This window comes from Mirounga leonina, unplaced genomic scaffold, assembly GCF_011800145.1.
Source record: "Mirounga leonina isolate KUSES-001 unplaced genomic scaffold, KU_Mleo_1.0 Mir_92, whole genome shotgun sequence".
Classification (NCBI taxonomy): Eukaryota; Metazoa; Chordata; class Mammalia; order Carnivora; family Phocidae; genus Mirounga; species Mirounga leonina.
The window spans coordinates 7411259-7430694 of record NW_023270852.1 but is presented as its reverse complement, the minus strand read 5'-3'; the positions used below and the strand labels follow the sequence as shown (position 1 = coordinate 7430694).

General features: G+C 37.3%; 1 protein-coding gene across 4 annotated transcripts in view; it reads right to left on the bottom strand.

Annotated features, from left to right (window-relative positions):
• Positions 1 to 19436, bottom strand: part of SBF2 (SET binding factor 2) — a 466008-nt gene that overhangs the window by 58765 nt on the left and 387807 nt on the right. For 3 of the 4 annotated variants that reach the window (XM_034995316.1, XM_034995317.1, XM_034995319.1), the window contains 5 exons: positions 9842 to 10012; positions 5231 to 5493; positions 2897 to 3069; positions 1784 to 1857; positions 81 to 276 (listed from right to left, as the gene is read on the bottom strand). In XM_034995316.1, the coding sequence (XP_034851207.1) occupies positions 81 to 276; positions 1784 to 1857; positions 2897 to 3069; positions 5231 to 5493; positions 9842 to 10012 (877 nt within the window). The remainder of the gene's footprint in view (positions 1 to 80; positions 277 to 1783; positions 1858 to 2896; positions 3070 to 5230; positions 5494 to 9841; positions 10013 to 19436) is intronic. The other variant, XM_034995318.1, reaches the window with a different exon arrangement.

Genomic DNA, 19436 nt, shown 5'->3' with positions numbered 1-19436 from the left:
TACTGCACACAAATGGAATCAAAACCTCAAGTAGCAAGCCCATGGATATCCATATTCTGATGGCGTAATAGGAGTCATACCTAGCTGATCATGGGGAGTCCCCCTGAAAAGAATTCTATATGTGGTGAGGAACAAGGCTCCTTCTGCTGGCAGGAGCTGAGGGCCTCCAAGAAGGCCTCCAGTAGCTTCTTCTCTTCCATCAGGGTCTAGCAGGACTCGAAGACCTTCACAGACAATTTCTTCTCCTGGCAGTAGGGCAGGTCTAAGAATCTTGGGCTGACAACAGAGAAAGCATTTTAAACACGAATCTTGTGGGGTTTCCAACACTTAGACCAAAGTTATCTTTTCAGTGGCAGATCTAAAAAACCCGAGTCAGACTGCTTAAGTAGCCAAAATGAGAAAACAGATTTGGGAAGGGGCAGAAAGATGTTTTTGCATCCAAATGTGGAAAGATTCTTTGCTTATTAACAGTAAAAATCATTGGAAATTACAAAGACGTTTAAAATATCTATTCAGTGGAACATTTTGCAACCATTAAAAATAATGACCTAGATCTGTATGTGTTAACATAGAAAGATATCAAGGATACATTGTTAAGTAAAAACAGCAAGCTGTAAACCAGTATGTATATTATAATTCCCTCTTTTTGGAAAAAGAAAAAAATTGTGAGAATATGGACCAAACTGTTAAAGGTGGTACTATCATGGTTAAGGGCAGAGGTGAGGTGGGGTTGGAAAGACCATGGAGGACTTTCACTTTGTATAATGTGTATTTCTTTAATAGTCTGATTTTATACAAAGAGCATTGTTACTTCTGTAAACTTAAAAAACAAATAATTAGAAAAACAGATGCATCTTTAAAAGGATCTGCCCTTCTTGGCCTTTATTGAAGATTAACACAATAAATGGCCATATGATGAACAATTACACATCTTGGGAAATACACAACCACATGATACACTCCTCTGAAGATACCAGTGCTAAAAGGAAAAAAAAAAAATCACCTCTCCTGAAGATCTAATATGCTTATTTTTTACTAAGCAATAAAAACTATATAAATCAGTACTATTCTTTTTGTCGGCTCTAGGAAGCTCAGAGCTAAATGTAAAGCCAAAATTGTAATGATCATGTCTCAGATTTCTCCTAGAAATATCTTGCCTATCCATCTGGCTTCTGATTTTTCCTTTGAATTTATTTTTAATAGTTCTGTTATATAGGTAAGAGGGTCCTGACCCTAGTCCACAGATAGGTGCCAGACTAGGGGCAAAATAATCATCGGGGAGGCTTGTACTTGAAAGTTTAGATTCCCGGGCCAAAGTCTCAGGAAACTCCAATTCAGGAGGCTGGGGTGGGGTTCAGGACTCTCAATTTTTAATAGACTGCCCAGATTCCCAGATGCTTGTGATGTATGCTTATAATGTAAACAGATTCAGGAACCTGGTATTTTTATGGTAATTGCCTTAAGTCCTTTCTTTCTGGAAGTAGGCAGGGCATAAAATCTTGGCTTGGGCTTGGAAGTTAGAATGTTCATAATTTATGCCCTGCCTATAAAAACAGACTCAACAAGAGGCTATTATTGCTCCTTTGTTGAATCTACTATTCTACTTCAGTATCTGTTTTAGGAGGATCTACATGATAAACTCCTCTGAAAGTTTAATGTATCATTAAAACTGGAGTCTCTGTAAAAGGTTAGGAGTAGGTACTTTCTGGGGCACAAAAGTCTATTGTTGCTGTTTTTAAGAAGAGATGTTATACCCTGAAAGCATGTAGTCTGGAATAATTACCTTCTGTATAGGTGGGAGTCTTCTACTCTCTCGATGTACTGCTTCTAGGGTCTCAATGTGCATAGCTACAATTCCTAGGATAAGTCAGAATATTCAAAATAAAAGAGTACAAAATAAGCAGAATTAATACAAATTCTGAATATTTTAGAATTAAAAACTAATCACAGTTTGGTGGTTCCTCAAAAAGTTAAACAAAAATTACCGTATGACTAGCAATTCCACTCCCAGGTATATACCCAAAAGATCAAAAATAAGGACTCAAACAAATAATTGTATGTGAATATTCATAGTAGCCAGAAGGCAGAGACAACCCAGATGTCCATCAACAGTTGAATGGATAAACAAAATGTAGTATATCCATACAATGGAATAGTTTCGGCCATAAAAATGAATGGCATTCTGATACCTGCTACAACATGGAAGAACCTTGAAAACATAATGCTAACTGAAAGAAGCCCGACACAAAAGAACAAATACTGTATGAGCAAACTTATAGGCAATATCTAGAACAGGCAAATTCATAGAGATACAGAGCTTACCAGGGACTACGGAAATGGAGAATGGGGAGTTATTGCTTAACGGTACAGAGTGTGTGTTTTGGTGATGAAAAAGTTTTTGGTAAAGGATAGTGGTGATGACTGCACAACACTGTGAATATGATTAACATCAGTGAATTTTACACTTAAAATAGTTTAAAGTGGCCAATTTTATGTTACATATATTTTACCATAGCTTAGAAATATTAAAAAAATTAATCAGAACATAAATAAACAGCAAGACTAAACTACATGGAAGACAAGTATTAAAGGTGTAGGGGCGCCTGGGTGGCTCAGTCGTTAAGCGTCTGCCTTCGGCTCAGGTCATGATCTCAGGGTCCTGGGATCGAGCCCCACATCAGGCTCCCTGCTCCTCGGGAAGCCTGCTTCTCCCTCTCCCATTCCCCCTGCTTGTGTTCCCTCTCTCGCTGTGCCTCTCTCTGTCAAATAAACAAATAAAATCTTAAAAAAAAAAAAAGTATTAAAGGTGTTATGCTGAAAAAAATAGACCCCTAAAAACAATTCTTACTCAATTATCTCCAATATTCTGGTTCTCTAATATCTGTAAATTGATTACCTGGTATCATGCAATGAAGGCTCTTGATGTGATCCTGAGTAACTCCACTCTCTGTGCAAACCTTGTCAATAAATCGGGTAATGAATCGCACAACAGAATTGGCGATGTCATTATTCTCTGAATCTTCAAACCCACTTTCTGTATCATAGCTTTCAGCTACACTTCCTGCAATACTGAGAAAATCAAGGAAAGAAATAAATCATGGTTAGTACTCAAATATAACAAATGACTATTCTATCATAGTCAATTTTGATAGAAATTTAAATTTGTCCACATTATGATATCCTACTTGCCTACATCTGAAAGCTACTGTCGGGCATTGTCCTTTGGACCCAAATTTGTTTTTGTAAGAAATACTTCTGTCATTCTGCTAAATAGGAACTCAGGAACCACAGAAACTAAAGCAAAAATAGACTCTTTCATTTATTATCTGATACTTGAACCTTCTAAAAAAAAAAACAAAACTGTTCTCTCAAGTTAATTACCACATAGAGTCAGACAAAGTAATATTGCTATCTTTGGCCTTTGACAACTGGGAGACATGTTCCCTGGTAGGCAAAGTAAAAGAACTTTTCCCAGAAAATTGCATATTCTTCCAAATGGAAGAACCAAACTGTCCTGTGAACCTTTCTGTTGCCAACATTTGTCTCTTTGAGTGAACCACAACACTCTGTCACTTTGAAGCCATCAATCTTCTGCAGGTGATAAAATCATGCAACAGAAGGGAATGAATTTGAAACAGTGGATGTGAAAGCTCAATCCTGTCCTTGCTGCTTATTCAGTTCCCACTGTTCAACAAATACTCCTGCCTCCTATGCCTTCTTTTAGACTGCTAATCATGGAAAAGACTCATATGTCTGTTCTAACCCACTTAGTTCTCTTTCCTCCAAATCCAACCACATTCACTGAATCAGTTTTAAGGTAAAGCTAAACAGTGAATATGGCCTCACATCATCCAAAGCATTAAAGAACTTGAGTGCCTTAGCCACTCAATAGGTATACTTTCAAGGAGCATGGTCATGTATAGTTTGAAGCGATGAAGGCCTAGGCTATATTGTTCACATAAAATAACTCTCTGAAGGAAGAAATAAGAGACCCATGCAGTTGACTGCATGGTGTAAAAGGCTGACTTCAAAACAACAAAAAGTTGTCTAGCCTGGAAGACTAGAAGCTCTTGGGTGTTCTTGACAAAAATGAAGTATCTGAGATAGGGAGATTGAAAGGTTGGGGTCAGAGACGTGGGCTTGTGGATGAGTTTCTAAGAGAGTATGAAGAGCATGGAAGAGGGATTGAGAATGGGAGAGAAGAGAAGCTGCCTGAAAGAGCCTGAGAAGGATTTACAAGAGTTAAAAGAACTACCAGCATGCTAGAGCATCACTGAAGACCTAAAAGGTTAGAATGTCACTACTGTTGGGTAAGCAGTTCATTCATTCATTCATTCATTTAATCATATGTGCAACCAAATATTTATTGGGCACATACTATATGCAAAGATCTGGGGGTACAGCAATGAATGAGGCATATGATAAACAAATATATGAAAATAAATCAGGTTGTAGAAAGTGTCATGAAAGAAAAAAAATGCAAGATAGGAGAAAGAGTGATGCCTGTGCCACTTAAGATACGGAAGTCGGGAAGGCCGCTCTAGGTAGATGGCATTTGAGCAGAGAATTAAATGAAGTGAGGGAGTGATTCTTGTAACTATTTCAGGGAGAGTATTCCAGATTGTGGGAACAAATACAAAGACGCTGAGGCAGTATTATGCTTAGAGTTTTTGAGGATTAGCATTAGAAGAGAGACCAGTGTTCTTGACAGAAGAATGACAGGAAATAAAGTCAGAGCAGCCGTCAGGAGCCAAATCCTCTCAGGTTTTGTAGTCCATGGGTTTATTCTCAGTGGTACTGGAACTCAATGTTGGGTTGGGAGCAAGGCATGGTTGAGGACATGATTATAGACAAATTCAGTGCATACACTGAAAAAAGGAGGGCCGAGAAACAAATAATAACTTTGGCAAGAAGTTCATTAGTAATTTTCCAGAGTGCTTTCTGTAAATTGCTATGGCAGAAAGTAACTGAAGGGTTTGGTCAGTAGTGGGTGAGAAAGTTGAAAAATTGGGTCATGAAAAAAAAGAGACTGTGGGAGGTGGTTACGGATAGTCAGATGAAGTGAAGGTCTTTTAATACAGAAGAGTTGAAAAAAAGAGAGTTGAGCAAGTCTGAAGGTAAGGAAAATGCTTAAAATTTTGAAATATGTACAGCAATATTTGCCCAAAATACTTTATTTTGTCTGCTAAGCCAAGAATAGGAGGGTCTCTGGATGTGCACATTTTGGTACCTGTTTGTGACAATGCTGTTGCTTCCACTCTCCCAGTCGCCTGGTGCTGATGTTCTCAGGAGCTTGTTTTTACTTGTATCCAGTGGGACCAGCAGGTTGACCATGAGGTTTGCAAAATGAATGGCCTGACTGAAGACAGTGCTTTCCTCACGTTGCACCAGCTCCTGCTGAGTTGATTTGCTCAGAGAAGGCCAAAGGCGTAGCTGTTCAGCTGCCAGGTCCATTGCTGTCTTCTCCTGATATTGGTCATCCGGAAGCTTATCCTAAAAAAATAAAGCAAAACAATGCAAATCCATGACACAAGCTTCAAAAACATTGAACACGTTTCAATTATCCATCTATTAAATACCTATGTCACCAAAAAAAGGAAATATATAAATGAAACGTAACAACAACAACAATAAAACAAAATCAACTCTTTTCTGCCAGCTTCAGCCAGCCTTAGTGGAACAATGTCATAAATCCAAGGAAGCGGCAGCAAAGCACAGATGGCTACACTTTCACTGCTAACATTTCACTGTGTTTATTTATCTCTATGGTCCCATCTCTTTCCAACTGCCAGTTAAACAAATTGTTGACGTGAAATATGTAAAAATGCATGAATGTCCAGTAGCATTTACTCATATTCTGATATGTTTCTTCTCTTCTTCTCTTTGGGAGGAGGAGACAGAATGACGAAAGTCATAAAAAATAGAGCTAGATTTCCTAGTAAATGTGGGAATCAAATATTATCAGGACACAGGTATAACAATGGGATTTTAATTTTTTTATCAAGTTTTTTTTTTAAAAGATTTTATTTATTTGACAGAGAGAGAGATAGTGAGAGCAGGATCACAAGCAGGGGGGAGTGGGAGAGGGAGAAGCAGGCCTCCCGCCGAGCAGGGAGCCCGATGTGGGACTCGATCCCAGGACCCTGGGATCATGACCTGAGTCGAAGGCAGACGCTTAATGACTGAGCCACCCAGGCACCCCTTTTTATCAAGTTTTTAATTTTATATTTATTTATTTACCTACCTATGTATTTATTATTTATTTATTGGGGCCAAGAATTTTTATTTTTTTGCATATTTAAGAAAATTTATCTATTTTTATTTAAATTCAATTAACATATAATGTATTATTGGTTTCAGAGGTAGTGATTCATCAGTCTTATATAATACCCAGTGCTCATTACATCACGTGCCCTCCTTAATGTTCATCACCCAGTTACCCCATCCCCCCCACCCCAGCAACCCTCAGTTTGTTTCCTATGCTTAAGAGTCACTTATGGTTTGTCTCCCTCTCTGATTTCCTCGTTTTATTTTTTCCTCTCTTCCCCTATGATCCTCTGTTTTGTTTCTTAAATTCCATATATAAATGAGATCATACTGAATTTATTCATCTCTGAATTATTTCGCTTAGCATAATACCCTCTAGTTCCACCCACGTTGTTGTAAATGGCAAGATTTCAATTTTTTTGATGGCTTAGTAATATTCCATTGTGTTTATATACCACATCTTCTTTATCCATTCATCTGTCGATGGACATCTGGGTTCTTTCCATAGTTTGGCTATTCAAGTCCACTGACCTTTAAAACTCCAGGTTTTAAGCCCCGCTGGTTGCAAGAACTCATGAAATTTGGGCCCTCTTACTTCCTAAGCCAATTGCTATGGGAATTTGTTTTCTCCATGCACTTCCCTGTGCACTCTCTGGTGCAGCTATGGCTCCCTCCCTCCTGCAGTGGCTATGAATTCTCTCTCTCCCAAGCTGCATCTCCGCACTTCCTACCTTCTTTGATGTGGCCTCTTCTCTATCTTCAGTTGTGGAGTTTGTTTTGCCAGTCTTCAGATTGATTTCTGGAGTATTTAGGATGACTGGATAGTTACCTAGCTGTATTTGTGGGACGAGGCAAGCCTACGCTTACTCTGCTGCCATTTTCTCAAAATCTTTTTTTTTTTTTTTTTTTGAGTCTGACAATAGGATTTAAAAGAGGAATTTCCTAGTAGGCTGAAAAGTTAAGAAAAGCTAGTATATCTAGTCTCACTTGTACCTAATCTAGGTATCATAGACTTCTTTAGAAGAAATGACAGAGAAGCAGTGACATGTGTTTGCTCTACAAATGCTTTTGAGATATACCAGTGTTAGCTTTATATCTACTTAAAAAAAAAAACTATCCAAAGCACCACACCAGCCCAAATATTTCTGGAACATGACCTTAAACTAATTTGCATCTGTTATAGTTACCCCTTACGCAAGTATATTTGGTGTTTTGAAAGAAAAATCCGAGTTTTACATTAAATTAAGTAAACAATTCACACTAACAGTGTATAATAATAATTTGGCATATGAGATAAATGTCAGATAGTGGTATTTTTTATTAAAGTTTCCATTTTTATCATACTCAAGAATAGACAATGTTTAAAATTACATGAGACATAGAAATACTTGAATAGTACTATGTAGTTCCTATTAGAAATCTAAATTCATTTATCTCACATAAGAATATAAAGTCAATTTAAAATGGAGGCTGATGCAAGATGCTTAACTGACTGAGCCAGCCAGGCGCCTGCAATTTTCTTATCTTAAAATATTTTCTTGATATTTTTCTTTCTTTTTTTTTTTTTAAAGATTTTATTTATTTATTTAATTGACAGAGAGCGAGAGAGACAGCGTGAGAGGGAACACAAGCAGGGGGAGTGGGAGAGGGAGAAGCAGGCTTCCAGCCGAGTAGGGAGCCCGATGCAGGGCTCGATCCCAGGACCCTGAGATCATGACCTGAGCCGAAGGCAGTCGCTTAACCAACTGAACCACCCAGGTGCCCCTTGATATTTTTCTTAAGTATAATTTATGCTGATAAAATATATGGAAACATATAGAATATTCCTAAAAGGAGAACTAGATTTATTGCTGACATACTTTCAAGAACTACTGAATTTTATATTTATTTCAGAGTCATTTTTGTTTGTTTTGCTTTTATTTTGTTTAAATTCAATTAATTTTTTAAAAAATATTTTATTTGACAGAGAGCGAGACAGTGAGAGAGGGAACACAAGTGGAGGGAGTGGGAGAGGGAGAAGCAGGCTTCCCAAGGAGCAGGGAGCCAGATGCGGGGCTCCATCCCAGGACCCTGGGATCATGACCTAAGTCAAAGGCAAATGCTTAACGACTGAGCCACCCAGGTGCTCCAATTTTTTTTAAATTCAATTAATTAACATATGGTATATTATTAGTTTCAGAGGTAAGGTTTAGTGATTCATCAGTTGCATATAACACCCAGAGCTCATTACATCAAGTGCCCTTCTTAATGCTCATCATCCAATTATTCCATCCCTCCACCCACTTCCCCTCCAGCAACCCCCAGTTTGTTTCCTATACTTAAGAGTCTCTTATAGTTTGTCTCCCTCTCTGATTTCGTCTTATTTTATTTTTCCCTCCCTTCCCCTATGATCCTTTGTTTTGTTTCTTAAATTCCACATATGAGTGAAATCATATGATAATTGTCTTTCTCTGATTGACTTATTTTGCTTAGCATAATACCATCTAGTTCTATCCAGGTCGTTGCAAATGGTAAAGATTTCATTCTTTTTGATGGCTGAGTAGTATTCCATTGTGTGTGTGTGTGTGTGTGTGTGTGTGTGTGTATACACACCACATCTTTATCCATTCATCTGTCGATGGACATCTGGGCTCTTTCCATCTTTGTGGACACTACTGCTATAAATATTGGGGTGCAGGTGCCCCTTTGGATCACTATGTTTGTATTCTTTGGGTAAATACCTAGTACTGCAATGCTGGGTCATAGGGTAACTCTATTTTTAACTTTTTGAGGAACCTCCATACTGTTTTCCAGAGTGGCTGCATCAGCTTGCATTCCCACCAACAGTGTAGGAGGGTTCCCCTTTCTCCGCATCCTCACCAACATCTGTTGTTTCCTGACTTGTTAGGAAACTTCCTAATTGTAGCCATTCTGACTGGTGTGAGGTTCATTGCGGTTTTGATTTGTATTTCCATGATGCCGAGTGATGTTGAGAATTTTTTCATGTGTCTGTTGGCCATCTATAATGTATTCTTTGGAGAAATGTCTGTTTGTGTCTTCTGCCCATTTCTTGATTGGATTATTTGTTTTTTGGTGTTAAGTTTGGTAAGTTCTTTATAGATTTTGGATACTAGTCCTTTATCTGATTAGACATTTGCAAATATCTTCTCCCATTCCATAGGCTGTCTTTTGGTTTTGTCAACTGTTTCCTTTGCTGTGCAAAAGCTTTTTATTAGAGTCATTTAGCTTTAATTTGACATTTCTTCAGAGAGTTAATTGTACAAGACATCTGGTCAGGTATTTTCATTTTCTTTTTTCTGTTCAACTTCCTATAATTGTTTCCACAGAATTCCTATTTATTAACATGTAATAAAACAATTCCACTGCTAAAGAACTATATTAAGAAGTTATTATGGAAAAATATAATATCAGAAATCAACAGAAGAAAGATGATCACCACAGGACTCCCACTTGAGGATGAACCTCAAATACACTGGTAGAAAGTGGCTAGATTTCCTTTTGCCCTGGGAATATATGAATAAGCTTTCCTTGAAGCCAGGATGACAGTCCCACACTAGTATCTTTCTCCTCTTACCTTTTGCTTCAGATATGGGGCATGATTATCTTCCTTGGCTGAGAGGTACAGGGAGCGCACCTGTTCCTGCACTGCATTGTAGAAGGTTGTCTCCCAAAATTGCTGATTCGCCCAGATGGGGTGGTCCTGAACACAGGTGTAAGCAAACTGGCTGACTCCAGGGGCCAGTTTCTGTGAGAACACATAATACACATCACCACAGGGCTGACAGCGTCATGACAATTCAGAAAATTACAGGGGTCATGGTTAACCACAAATATCATTAAAGGGCTTATCTAAACAATATCTTAGGGCAGTACAAACTTAGCAATCAAAAACTTAATTCATTTTTAACTGGCAACTTTGGACTTGCTATCAAATCCTTTAGGGTCTCAGTCACTTTATGGACATTTTAGCAACAGCTAAAATCAAAGTTATCATATGAATTAGAGAATGTATGGAAGGTACCTGGCACTGTGGTGTGCACACTGTGGAGTTGGTAGCTCTTATTACAATTGGAATATGTAAATGAAATCCATCACAACCCAAACATAAAGCTTCAGATAATTTAAAATTTTTTCTATGGTACATTTCTGGGGGGCACTAACTGAAATGTGAGTGAGCCTGCAGCTTGGCCTTATACACAGAATGAGGGTATATCATGCATTTGAGACTCAAGAAGAATCACACCCTCCCTACTCTAGCCCTTTACCTCTCCACCAAGGCTGCTGCCTGCCTCACATACTACCTAGCAGAGTGTCCTGGGCTTCGAGGGCATTTTCTGGTAACCAAGTCTGGTCATGGGAAGGTAATTTCAAACCAAACCTTCCTTTCCAGGACTTCCTGCTGGGCTTCAAAGTAAGAGTAAACCTTACTCTGTGATTTACAATAAAGAGGAGGAAAACTAACTCTGCAGGCATTTGGGGTACTTCATAAATATTTACATATCTCATTTAATACTAAATACGAGATGCACATTATTATTGCCAATTTAAAGAAGAGGAAACAGAAGTTCAGGGATGTTTAAGTGATAGCCTAAAGTCAGATGACAAGTTACATAAGTAGTGAAACTGGTTTTTAAGCCCAAAGTTTGTTTGGTTCCAAAGCCCCTGCTCTTTTTTCTATATCAAACTGTCTTGTAAAAGAACATCATAAAATAAATACTAATTAGCAGTGCTATCTGTTTTTTTCTGCAACCTGTTTTTTTTTTGTTTCCCAAAGTAATTTTTTTTTTGTTTCCCAAAGTAATACACAGTCTTGAAGATCTGATATGATTTTAATTAACACTGTACTTTTACTTGTACATATGATTCATATCGTAAGTTTCAGTTAATGATTTAAACATTCTTTCCACAGCTCTTGCTTTCATCTCTAATGGTTAAAGATGTTTCAAAAACTTTTTTAATCCATCATTTCTCAGCAAACAGCAGGTAACATTCTCAACAGACAATTTTTTTGTCCATTTTATTTTTTTGGAATTGAGTAGAACTAAAGTTTCTGATATGTTTTCTTTTAAAGCAATTTAATAAACTGACTTCTCTCTTGGAATATCGGACACTGAAGATTACTATTAAGGTTACATATGTAACAGTTATGTAGCAAAAGTTGGTTCATTTCTTAGGGATGCATAACAGATGAATAAGATACTTGGTAAAAATGATAGCCTCAATACGTGCTAATTTCCTTTTTGGTCTAGAGCAGACTAAACCTAGAACTAAAAATAGGCACCACACATACCATGAAATGTAGTACTTATGTAGTACTTATATGTACTACTATGGAAGTGGGATGGCTGTGATTTTACCTATGAGGGTCTACATATTTCTGCATCCCCTGTGTAAGTCCCTTTCAAGACAGGACTATGTACTGCTGCTGAGGTGACTGACTGTAACTCCTATCAGGTGGCTATAAGTTGGGATTGACTGTGAAACAAAAATCAAGAGTTCCCCAAGGGTAAGCTGCATAAGGATCACTGTTGATCTTCATAATGCCTATATACTCGTTTAAAATACAGTTCCTATCTACCAATGGGAAATCATGGGCAAAATGTGGTTCTGTGAGTACGTAAGCAGGAGCCACAAAGTGAATCACATGTTCCTCCTATACTCTGCTAGTAGATACTTGGGATGTAGGTTGCACGTTTTTTTTTTTTTTTTGCCCCACAGCAATCTAAGGACTAATAATGATCTCAGTAGTAGTGCATAGACCTATTTTGAAAGGGATTTTAAAGGCATGAAATTTAAACAAGACAAAGCATAATTCTCAGTTGCCTTTCCTGTAAGCATAATCAGAGGCACTACTATTTCTTACAAATGAGATGTAATAAATAGCAGCTCTTAAAATCTTGGAGTTCTGAAATTAATATAGATGGGCTCAGGAAACCAGAGCTTTTAACAAATTATCAGTTTCTCACATAAAGTACTTTTAGGATCATCGACACACCAAAAAAGCTATTATTAACTAGAGATCTCTTATTACAAATTGACAGAGCTCCCCAGGGATCTGAGAGTATAATGAAGCCCTGTCTTTCTTTTTCAGCATTTTTCTTGCTGATGTTGCATATTCACTTTCCTTGGCACTTACCAATTATTATCTTCCTATTTATTGACAAACTAAAAATGAATATGCAAAAACTCCCCTAAATCTTCCCCAAAAAGTGGACTATATATGTTCCAAGGCAGAAAGTGTAAAACAATGACAGCAGCTCAAAGGGTCAGAACCCACGTGTTTACCAAGTGAGAAACTAGCTTGGGGAAAAGTGACTATAGGATAAATACGTCTTGGGGACAAGGCAGTCACGCATGGCTATGGCATCTGATATATGCATAAGAAGTCATTAATTTCCAAATACCTCAAATATAATTATTTTTCTAAACATGAAATTCACCTCCTTTTTTTGTGGTTTCCTGCTATGTCTTCCCAACCACAAGCAAGGGGCACTGTGTCCCTTACTGTTGGGATAGGCAGGGCCACTGCACTGATGGGCAGGTGTGTTCTTAGGACCAGCAGAGGGCAGTAGCACCTTATTCTGCCTACAGCCTATCAAGGATTTAGATGGGAATCACAAAAATGGAGCATTGTGGTCTGGCTGGTCTTGAAAGTAGGTGGTAAGGTGAATACTGCATGTCTTCACTGTATATTTGAACGACCCTACAAAGAAAATGGATTTACCCAAGGTCATACAGCAAGATGGGCAGAAGAGAAAGGAATAGAAATAAGGTTTTCTATTATTCAACATCATTTCTGTAAGATACAAAATTTAAGATATTCCACAAAAGAAAACTGTATTATAATTATCTAGAGAAAGATGTGATGATACTGTTTAGGGTTTCCAATTTGCTATATCCTAAAATAGTAGTATTAATTGTAAACAAAGAAAATAAGCACTTGTCTATAAAACTATCTCCTGATTTTAATCACTTCTTTGGTTTGAAGAAAAAACTTTCCTAAAATGGTTTCTCAAACTGGCCCATATAGCCAACTTCATGACCTTTTATTTTGAACAAAGATGAGACTCAATCCCCACTGAAGGCCTAAGGGTGGTGGTGGTAGGGAATGCTGTTGTCAAATGACATCTCTTTCTTTCCCTCCAATTTCGGCAACACTATTCATTTTACACTTCCTAATAATTCTTATGATTTTTCCCTAAAGAAACAAGTGATATTTTGGCATGCAATTTTATGAGATGTTAAAAAATATGTTGACTGCCTTCCTGATCTAGAAAAAAATAGCCCTGATGGTACTAGATTAAGCAATGCTATTCATTTTCCACAAAGCATTCAAAGGCAACCTCAGCATGAGACAGGATATGGAGAATAACCTCATGAGGCTTACCAATCGGCAGGCCAGATTCAAAACCAAATAAATGGACACAAATCATCTCAGAGATGAGTTGGTCAAGGGAAAGGTTAAGATATCAGTATGAGGGGCCTATCTAAGGTCTGTCTGGCTAGACATGTTTGTTCTCCAGGCCCAAGGCCATTAGGGAGCTCAGAGGGAAACCAGATTTCAGGAAATAAAGTTAGCTGGTAGGACCATAAATATGTAATTGTCTTAAAGAATAATGCAGAATACAAAGATTCACTGTTTAAGTTGCTGGGTATTTCCTATCTAGCTCTGGATACTAGAATACAATTATACCTCTTTGCACAGTTTGGGGACAGTGCCAGCCAGTCCTTTCATGATTCTACACTGGCCTGACCAAGTCCAGATATTAAGTCACTTGAAGAATTTGAATATTTTTTATATCAAGTTTTTATTTAAATTCCAGTTAGTTAACATATAGTGTCATATTAGTTTCAGAAATAGAATTTAGTGATTTATCACTTACATATAACACCCAGTGCTCGCCACAAATGCCCTCCTTAATACCCATCACCCATTTAACCCACCCAGCCCCGCCCTTCCTCCAGCAACCCTGTTTGTTCTCTATAGTTAAGAGTCTGTCTTATGGTTTGCCTCTCTTCCCAACCCCCCCCCCAATGCTTAGTCTTGAGAGACAAACAAAAAGAAGATAGGAATAGGAAAAATGTGAATCAAAAACCTGTATTTATCAAATCTTAATCAAACCTTAAACATATTTGCTTCATGCATTTTTTTAAACAAAGGACATTCAACATTATAGATTTGATTGAAGCCCACTGTGTACTTCTCTTGATCCCATTTGCCTCCGAATCCAGAGGTAACAATGATCCTGAATTAGGTATTTTTCATTCCCATTTATATGGCTTTTATATCTGTATATGTCCACAAAGAATATACAGGATTATATTGCAGGTTTGATTTTATCCCTTATTGGTGATGCTTCTCAAAGTATACAACTTATATTTCACTGAATTATATAATATTTAATCAAACTATGTAATTAATGAAACAAAACACAACGAACTCTTCATAAACATACAACTCAAAAGGAGCAGAGAGTGGCTGACAAGCAAGGAGTATATAGGAGACTGTGTGCATTAGTCAGTGGAATTTACAGAATGGCAAATAATCCAAATAGTTAAAAAAAAAAAAAAGGTGACTGCGAGAATCTACTATAGTTTTTTCTGTTCTACTGATAGTAAGATTGAACAATGAAAGTAACCTCAAATTTGTAATGGTCTAAACCTCTCCTGGGTTACTTAGAAAATCCAGGCACACAATTCCTGCACAAGAAGTATATCATTCACCAGCACAGCCCAGTATTCATTTGATGTGCCAATTTCAGTAGCTGGAATGACAGGGTTGAAGTTCTTAAACCACTTATCCTTTGTATTATGGATACATACATACAATTATGTATGATTCTTTGTATTAAGTTGTTTAGTAAATATTAAGAGATCAGATGACAAATCGATTTTTTTCCTTTGTGGTCCAAAAATTAGCAGGAATTAAATACAAGCTTGTTGTCAAGTCCTTTGCCTGTTTTCCTTTTTTTTTTTTTTTTAAAGATTTTATTTATTTATTTATTAGAGAGCGAGCGAGAGAGAAACAGCATGAGAGAGGAGAGGGTCAGAGAGAGAAGCAGGCTCCCCGCTGAGCCGGGAGCCCGATGTGGGACTCGATCCCAGAACCCTGGGATCATGACCTGAGCCGAAGGCAGTCGCTTAACCAACTGAGCCACCCAGGCGCCCTGTTTTCCTTTTTTTAAAGATTTTATTTACTTATTTATTTTAAAAAATTTTATTTATTTTAGAAAGAGAGAATGAGAGAGTGAGTGAGTGGGGGAGAGGGAGAGGGAAAGCAGATTCCCCACTGAGTGTGGAGCCCAGAACCCCGACACGGTCCCTGAGACCATGACCTGAGCCACCCCCCGGGTTTGGCATTCTTAAAAATATAAGATAGGACCCAAATTTCCTTTCTCCCCTCCTTTCTGCAGGTTTTTAAACTTTATATAAATGATACCACATTGTGTTTTCTTCTGGAACATGGTTTTTCACATATTATGATGCTAGACTTATTCAGGTAATAATAATAAATAATAATAATTATTAAAACTAACCTAACTGAGCTTTCACTATGTGTATTTATCAACGTACTTAGTCCTTATGCAACCTTGTGATCCACTGAGGTAAGTACTATTATTTACTCCTGTTTTAAAGGTAAAGGAACTGAGGCACAGAGAAGTTAAGTACCTTGTCCTAGAGAAAACTGCCAGGAAGTGGTGGAACTAGAGTTGGAGTCAAACTCAGGTAGTTTAGCTACAGAATCTAGTTTCTTAATTACTGCATAACTTAACTACTGTATGGAATTCCATTACATGAATATATAGCATTTCCTTGTTCCTGCTCATGGACATTTGTATTGTTTTCAACTTCTTGCTATTATAAACAATGGTGTATGAACATTATCAACACATGTCAACTGTCAGCTCTGATTACTGGTTTCAGCACCATTTAATAGTGCCTGGAAATGCTTGAGAGGGGCCTAAGAAAAAGATAATTCCCATTATTTCCTGTACCAATAAACATTTTTGGGTTATTGATACACTGGCTATATTGCCAATAAGAAATTATTTCATGCAGATTTTTTGCAAATTTACTATTTAAAAAATTAATAATTCTGTAATATCAAATATCTAGTCAGTGTTTGAGTTTTTAATTATCTTACGAATGTTAAATGTTTTCCTTTGTTTTTTGTTTTTGTTTTGTTACACAGTTTGTTTGATTCAGGAAGGACCCAAATATGATCTGTATATTACCAGCAGTTTATATATCTCTGAGGTCAGTTTTAATCAATAGGTTCCTCTACCATCTGTCTGTCTGTCTGTCTGTCTCTCTCTTATTTTCCCTCCCACCTGTGATCTATTTGTTGAAGAAACTGGATCATTTATCCAATAGTTTCCATTAGTCTGGTGGTTGCTGACTGTATCCCAGTGGTACCACGTGACATAGTCTTTTGTCCTTTGTATTTCCTGCAAATTGACAGTTGGATCTAGAAGCTTGATCATTTTCAGGCTTGACTGTTTGGCAAGAATACTTTATAGATGGTACTACTATATACGGTTGTCGCTCTTTTTGTGATGTTAAAGGTTATTGACCATTAATTCTTAGATTCATTATTAGGAATAATAAAATAGTGATATTCTCATTCTAGCATTATTTCCTTACTTACTAGTTAGAATATTTCTATAAAGAGAAACTTCCCCTCATCAACTGTTTGGTAACCCAAACATGTAACCTATACTGGATAAATACAGGAGATTATCCCTTCACTGATCAGTTTTAAAAACAATGCATTGCTTTCTAGCATTCATCAGAGATGACCAATTTTTCTTTTTTTATTCATATTTTTATGAGCTCATGGATTTTAAAACATATTTAACTATTCTTAAACCTGTTTAGGATGAAACAAAAAAAAAAATCTATCCATAAATGTTTACTGGAAACTTGCACTTTTCATTAACTCAATACCAAGTACTATGGGACCTCTGTCTACAAAGTACTTATAATCTATATGGAGAGACAAGAACTCCACATGTGATAACTGATGAGCCTAATAATGTCATATATAACAGCACTGTAAACTGGTAAGACTGAGGGCCTGATGGGGAGAACATCATCAGCAAAGTAGTAGTAGATACTAGTAGATACATAACAAGGTGTTTTCTCTGAGATGTAACTACAAAAGGAACCAAAGGAGAAAAGACATCAGTGGGTCCCGGCACAGGAAATGGAGGAATTTGGTGAGTCATAGCTCTCACTATGTGTACCTACAAATGGCCCAAAACTCTACAAAAATGTTTATTATTGCATTATCTTTAATAGCTATACCCCCTCCAAAGTTAGCAATTTTAATGTCTAACCATAGAGAGAAAGGTTAGGCAAATGACGGAACCTTATTAACACAAAAGAATATTATGCTGCCATTAGAAGTGGTTAATATGATGATGTGTTATGAATGAAGTAATTATGCTACATTTCAGAAACTTGGCCACGGGCACCTGGTTGGCTCAGTCGTTGAGTGTCTGCCTTTGGCTCGGGTCATGATCCCAGGGTCCTGGGATGGAGCCCCGCATCGGGTGCCCTGCTCCTCGGGAAGCCTGCTTCTCCCTCTCCCACTCCCCCTGCTTGTGTTCCCTCTCTCGCTGTGTCTCTCTCTGTCAAATAAATAAATAAAATCTTAAAAAAAAAAAAAGAAAAAGAAAATCGGCCAAATATGCTATGATTATGCCCATAAGTACACAAAGACTCGGAGAAAAAGGCAAAATGAAAATGAAATAAAAGTAACAGAATTTTGACAATTTGTTTTCCTTCTTCCAAAATAATTTTAAGGGATCTTTTTATTAAATGTGGCAGAATGAAAGTTCTTTTGCCTCCAAACCCCATTGAAATGACAGGAAAAGAGAAAAATGGTAAAACATACAAGAGTAAAGAGGATGAGAAAAAAGACAACATCAGTGATGTTAATACAATTTTAGAAGTCATAAAGTGGACTTATAAGCAGTAGCAAATTTTGAAGATCAGATAAAGAGGAAACTCCATACTACTTAGAGAAGGAAAAGCCCTTTACACACTTTAAAAAAGTGAATTTTATGGTACATGAATGGTATCTCAGTAAAAAAATGGAAACAACTCAAATGTTCATCAGCTGATGAATAAAATGTGGCACATACATGCAATATAATATTATGTGGCAATAAAAAGATATGAAGTACTGATACAGGCTAACCATGGATGAACACTGAAAACATTACTTATGCTAAGTGGAAGAAGTTGGTCGTGAAAGTTCACATGTTGTAAAATTTCATTCATGTGAATGAAATGTCCAGAACAGGCAAATCCATAGAGGCAGAAAGTACCCTGCTTGACTTTAATTTTAATAGCATAACAGCAAAATATCCATGCTTTTCTATTACATACAAAACATTTACCAAGAAAACCTGAATTGTGGGTGATAAAATAAGTCTTAACATTTTTTTTTAAGATTTTATTTTTATTTATTTGAGAGAGAGAGAGCGCAAGAGCGCACAAGTGGGGGGGAGGGGCAGAGAAAGAGGGAGAAGCAGACTCCCCGCTGAGCAGGGATCCTGACATGGGGCTCAATCCCATGACACTGGGATCATGATCTGTGCCAAAGGCAGACGCTTAACCAACTGAGCCACCCAGGCGCCCCAGTCTTAATATATTTTAAAGGGACTCAAACCATACAAAAGTATTACCTGACTAGAATGGAATTAAATTAGAAATCAGTAACAGAAAGTTATCTGGAAAATCTCCAAATTTAGAAGCTAATTAACTCATGGATCAAAGAAGAAATAAAAGGGGAAATTAGAAAGTACTTTGCACTAAACAAAAGTGAAAACATATTAGAATTTGTGGGATGCCACTAACCCATTTCTTTGGGGGAGATTTACAGCACTAAATGCCTGTGTTAGGAAAGAACAATGGTTTCAAATCAATGACCTCAGCTTACACATAGAAAAATCAGGGGGTAACACCCAGTGCTCCATGCAGTACGTGTCCTCCTTAATACCCATCACTGCACTGGGCTAACCCATCTCCCCTCTAAAACCCTCAGTTTGTTTCTCAGAGTCCATAGTCTCTCATGGTTCATCTCTCCCTCCTATTTCCCGCTCTTCATTTTTCCCTTCCTTCTCTTAATGTCCTCCATGCTATTCCTTATGTTCCACAAA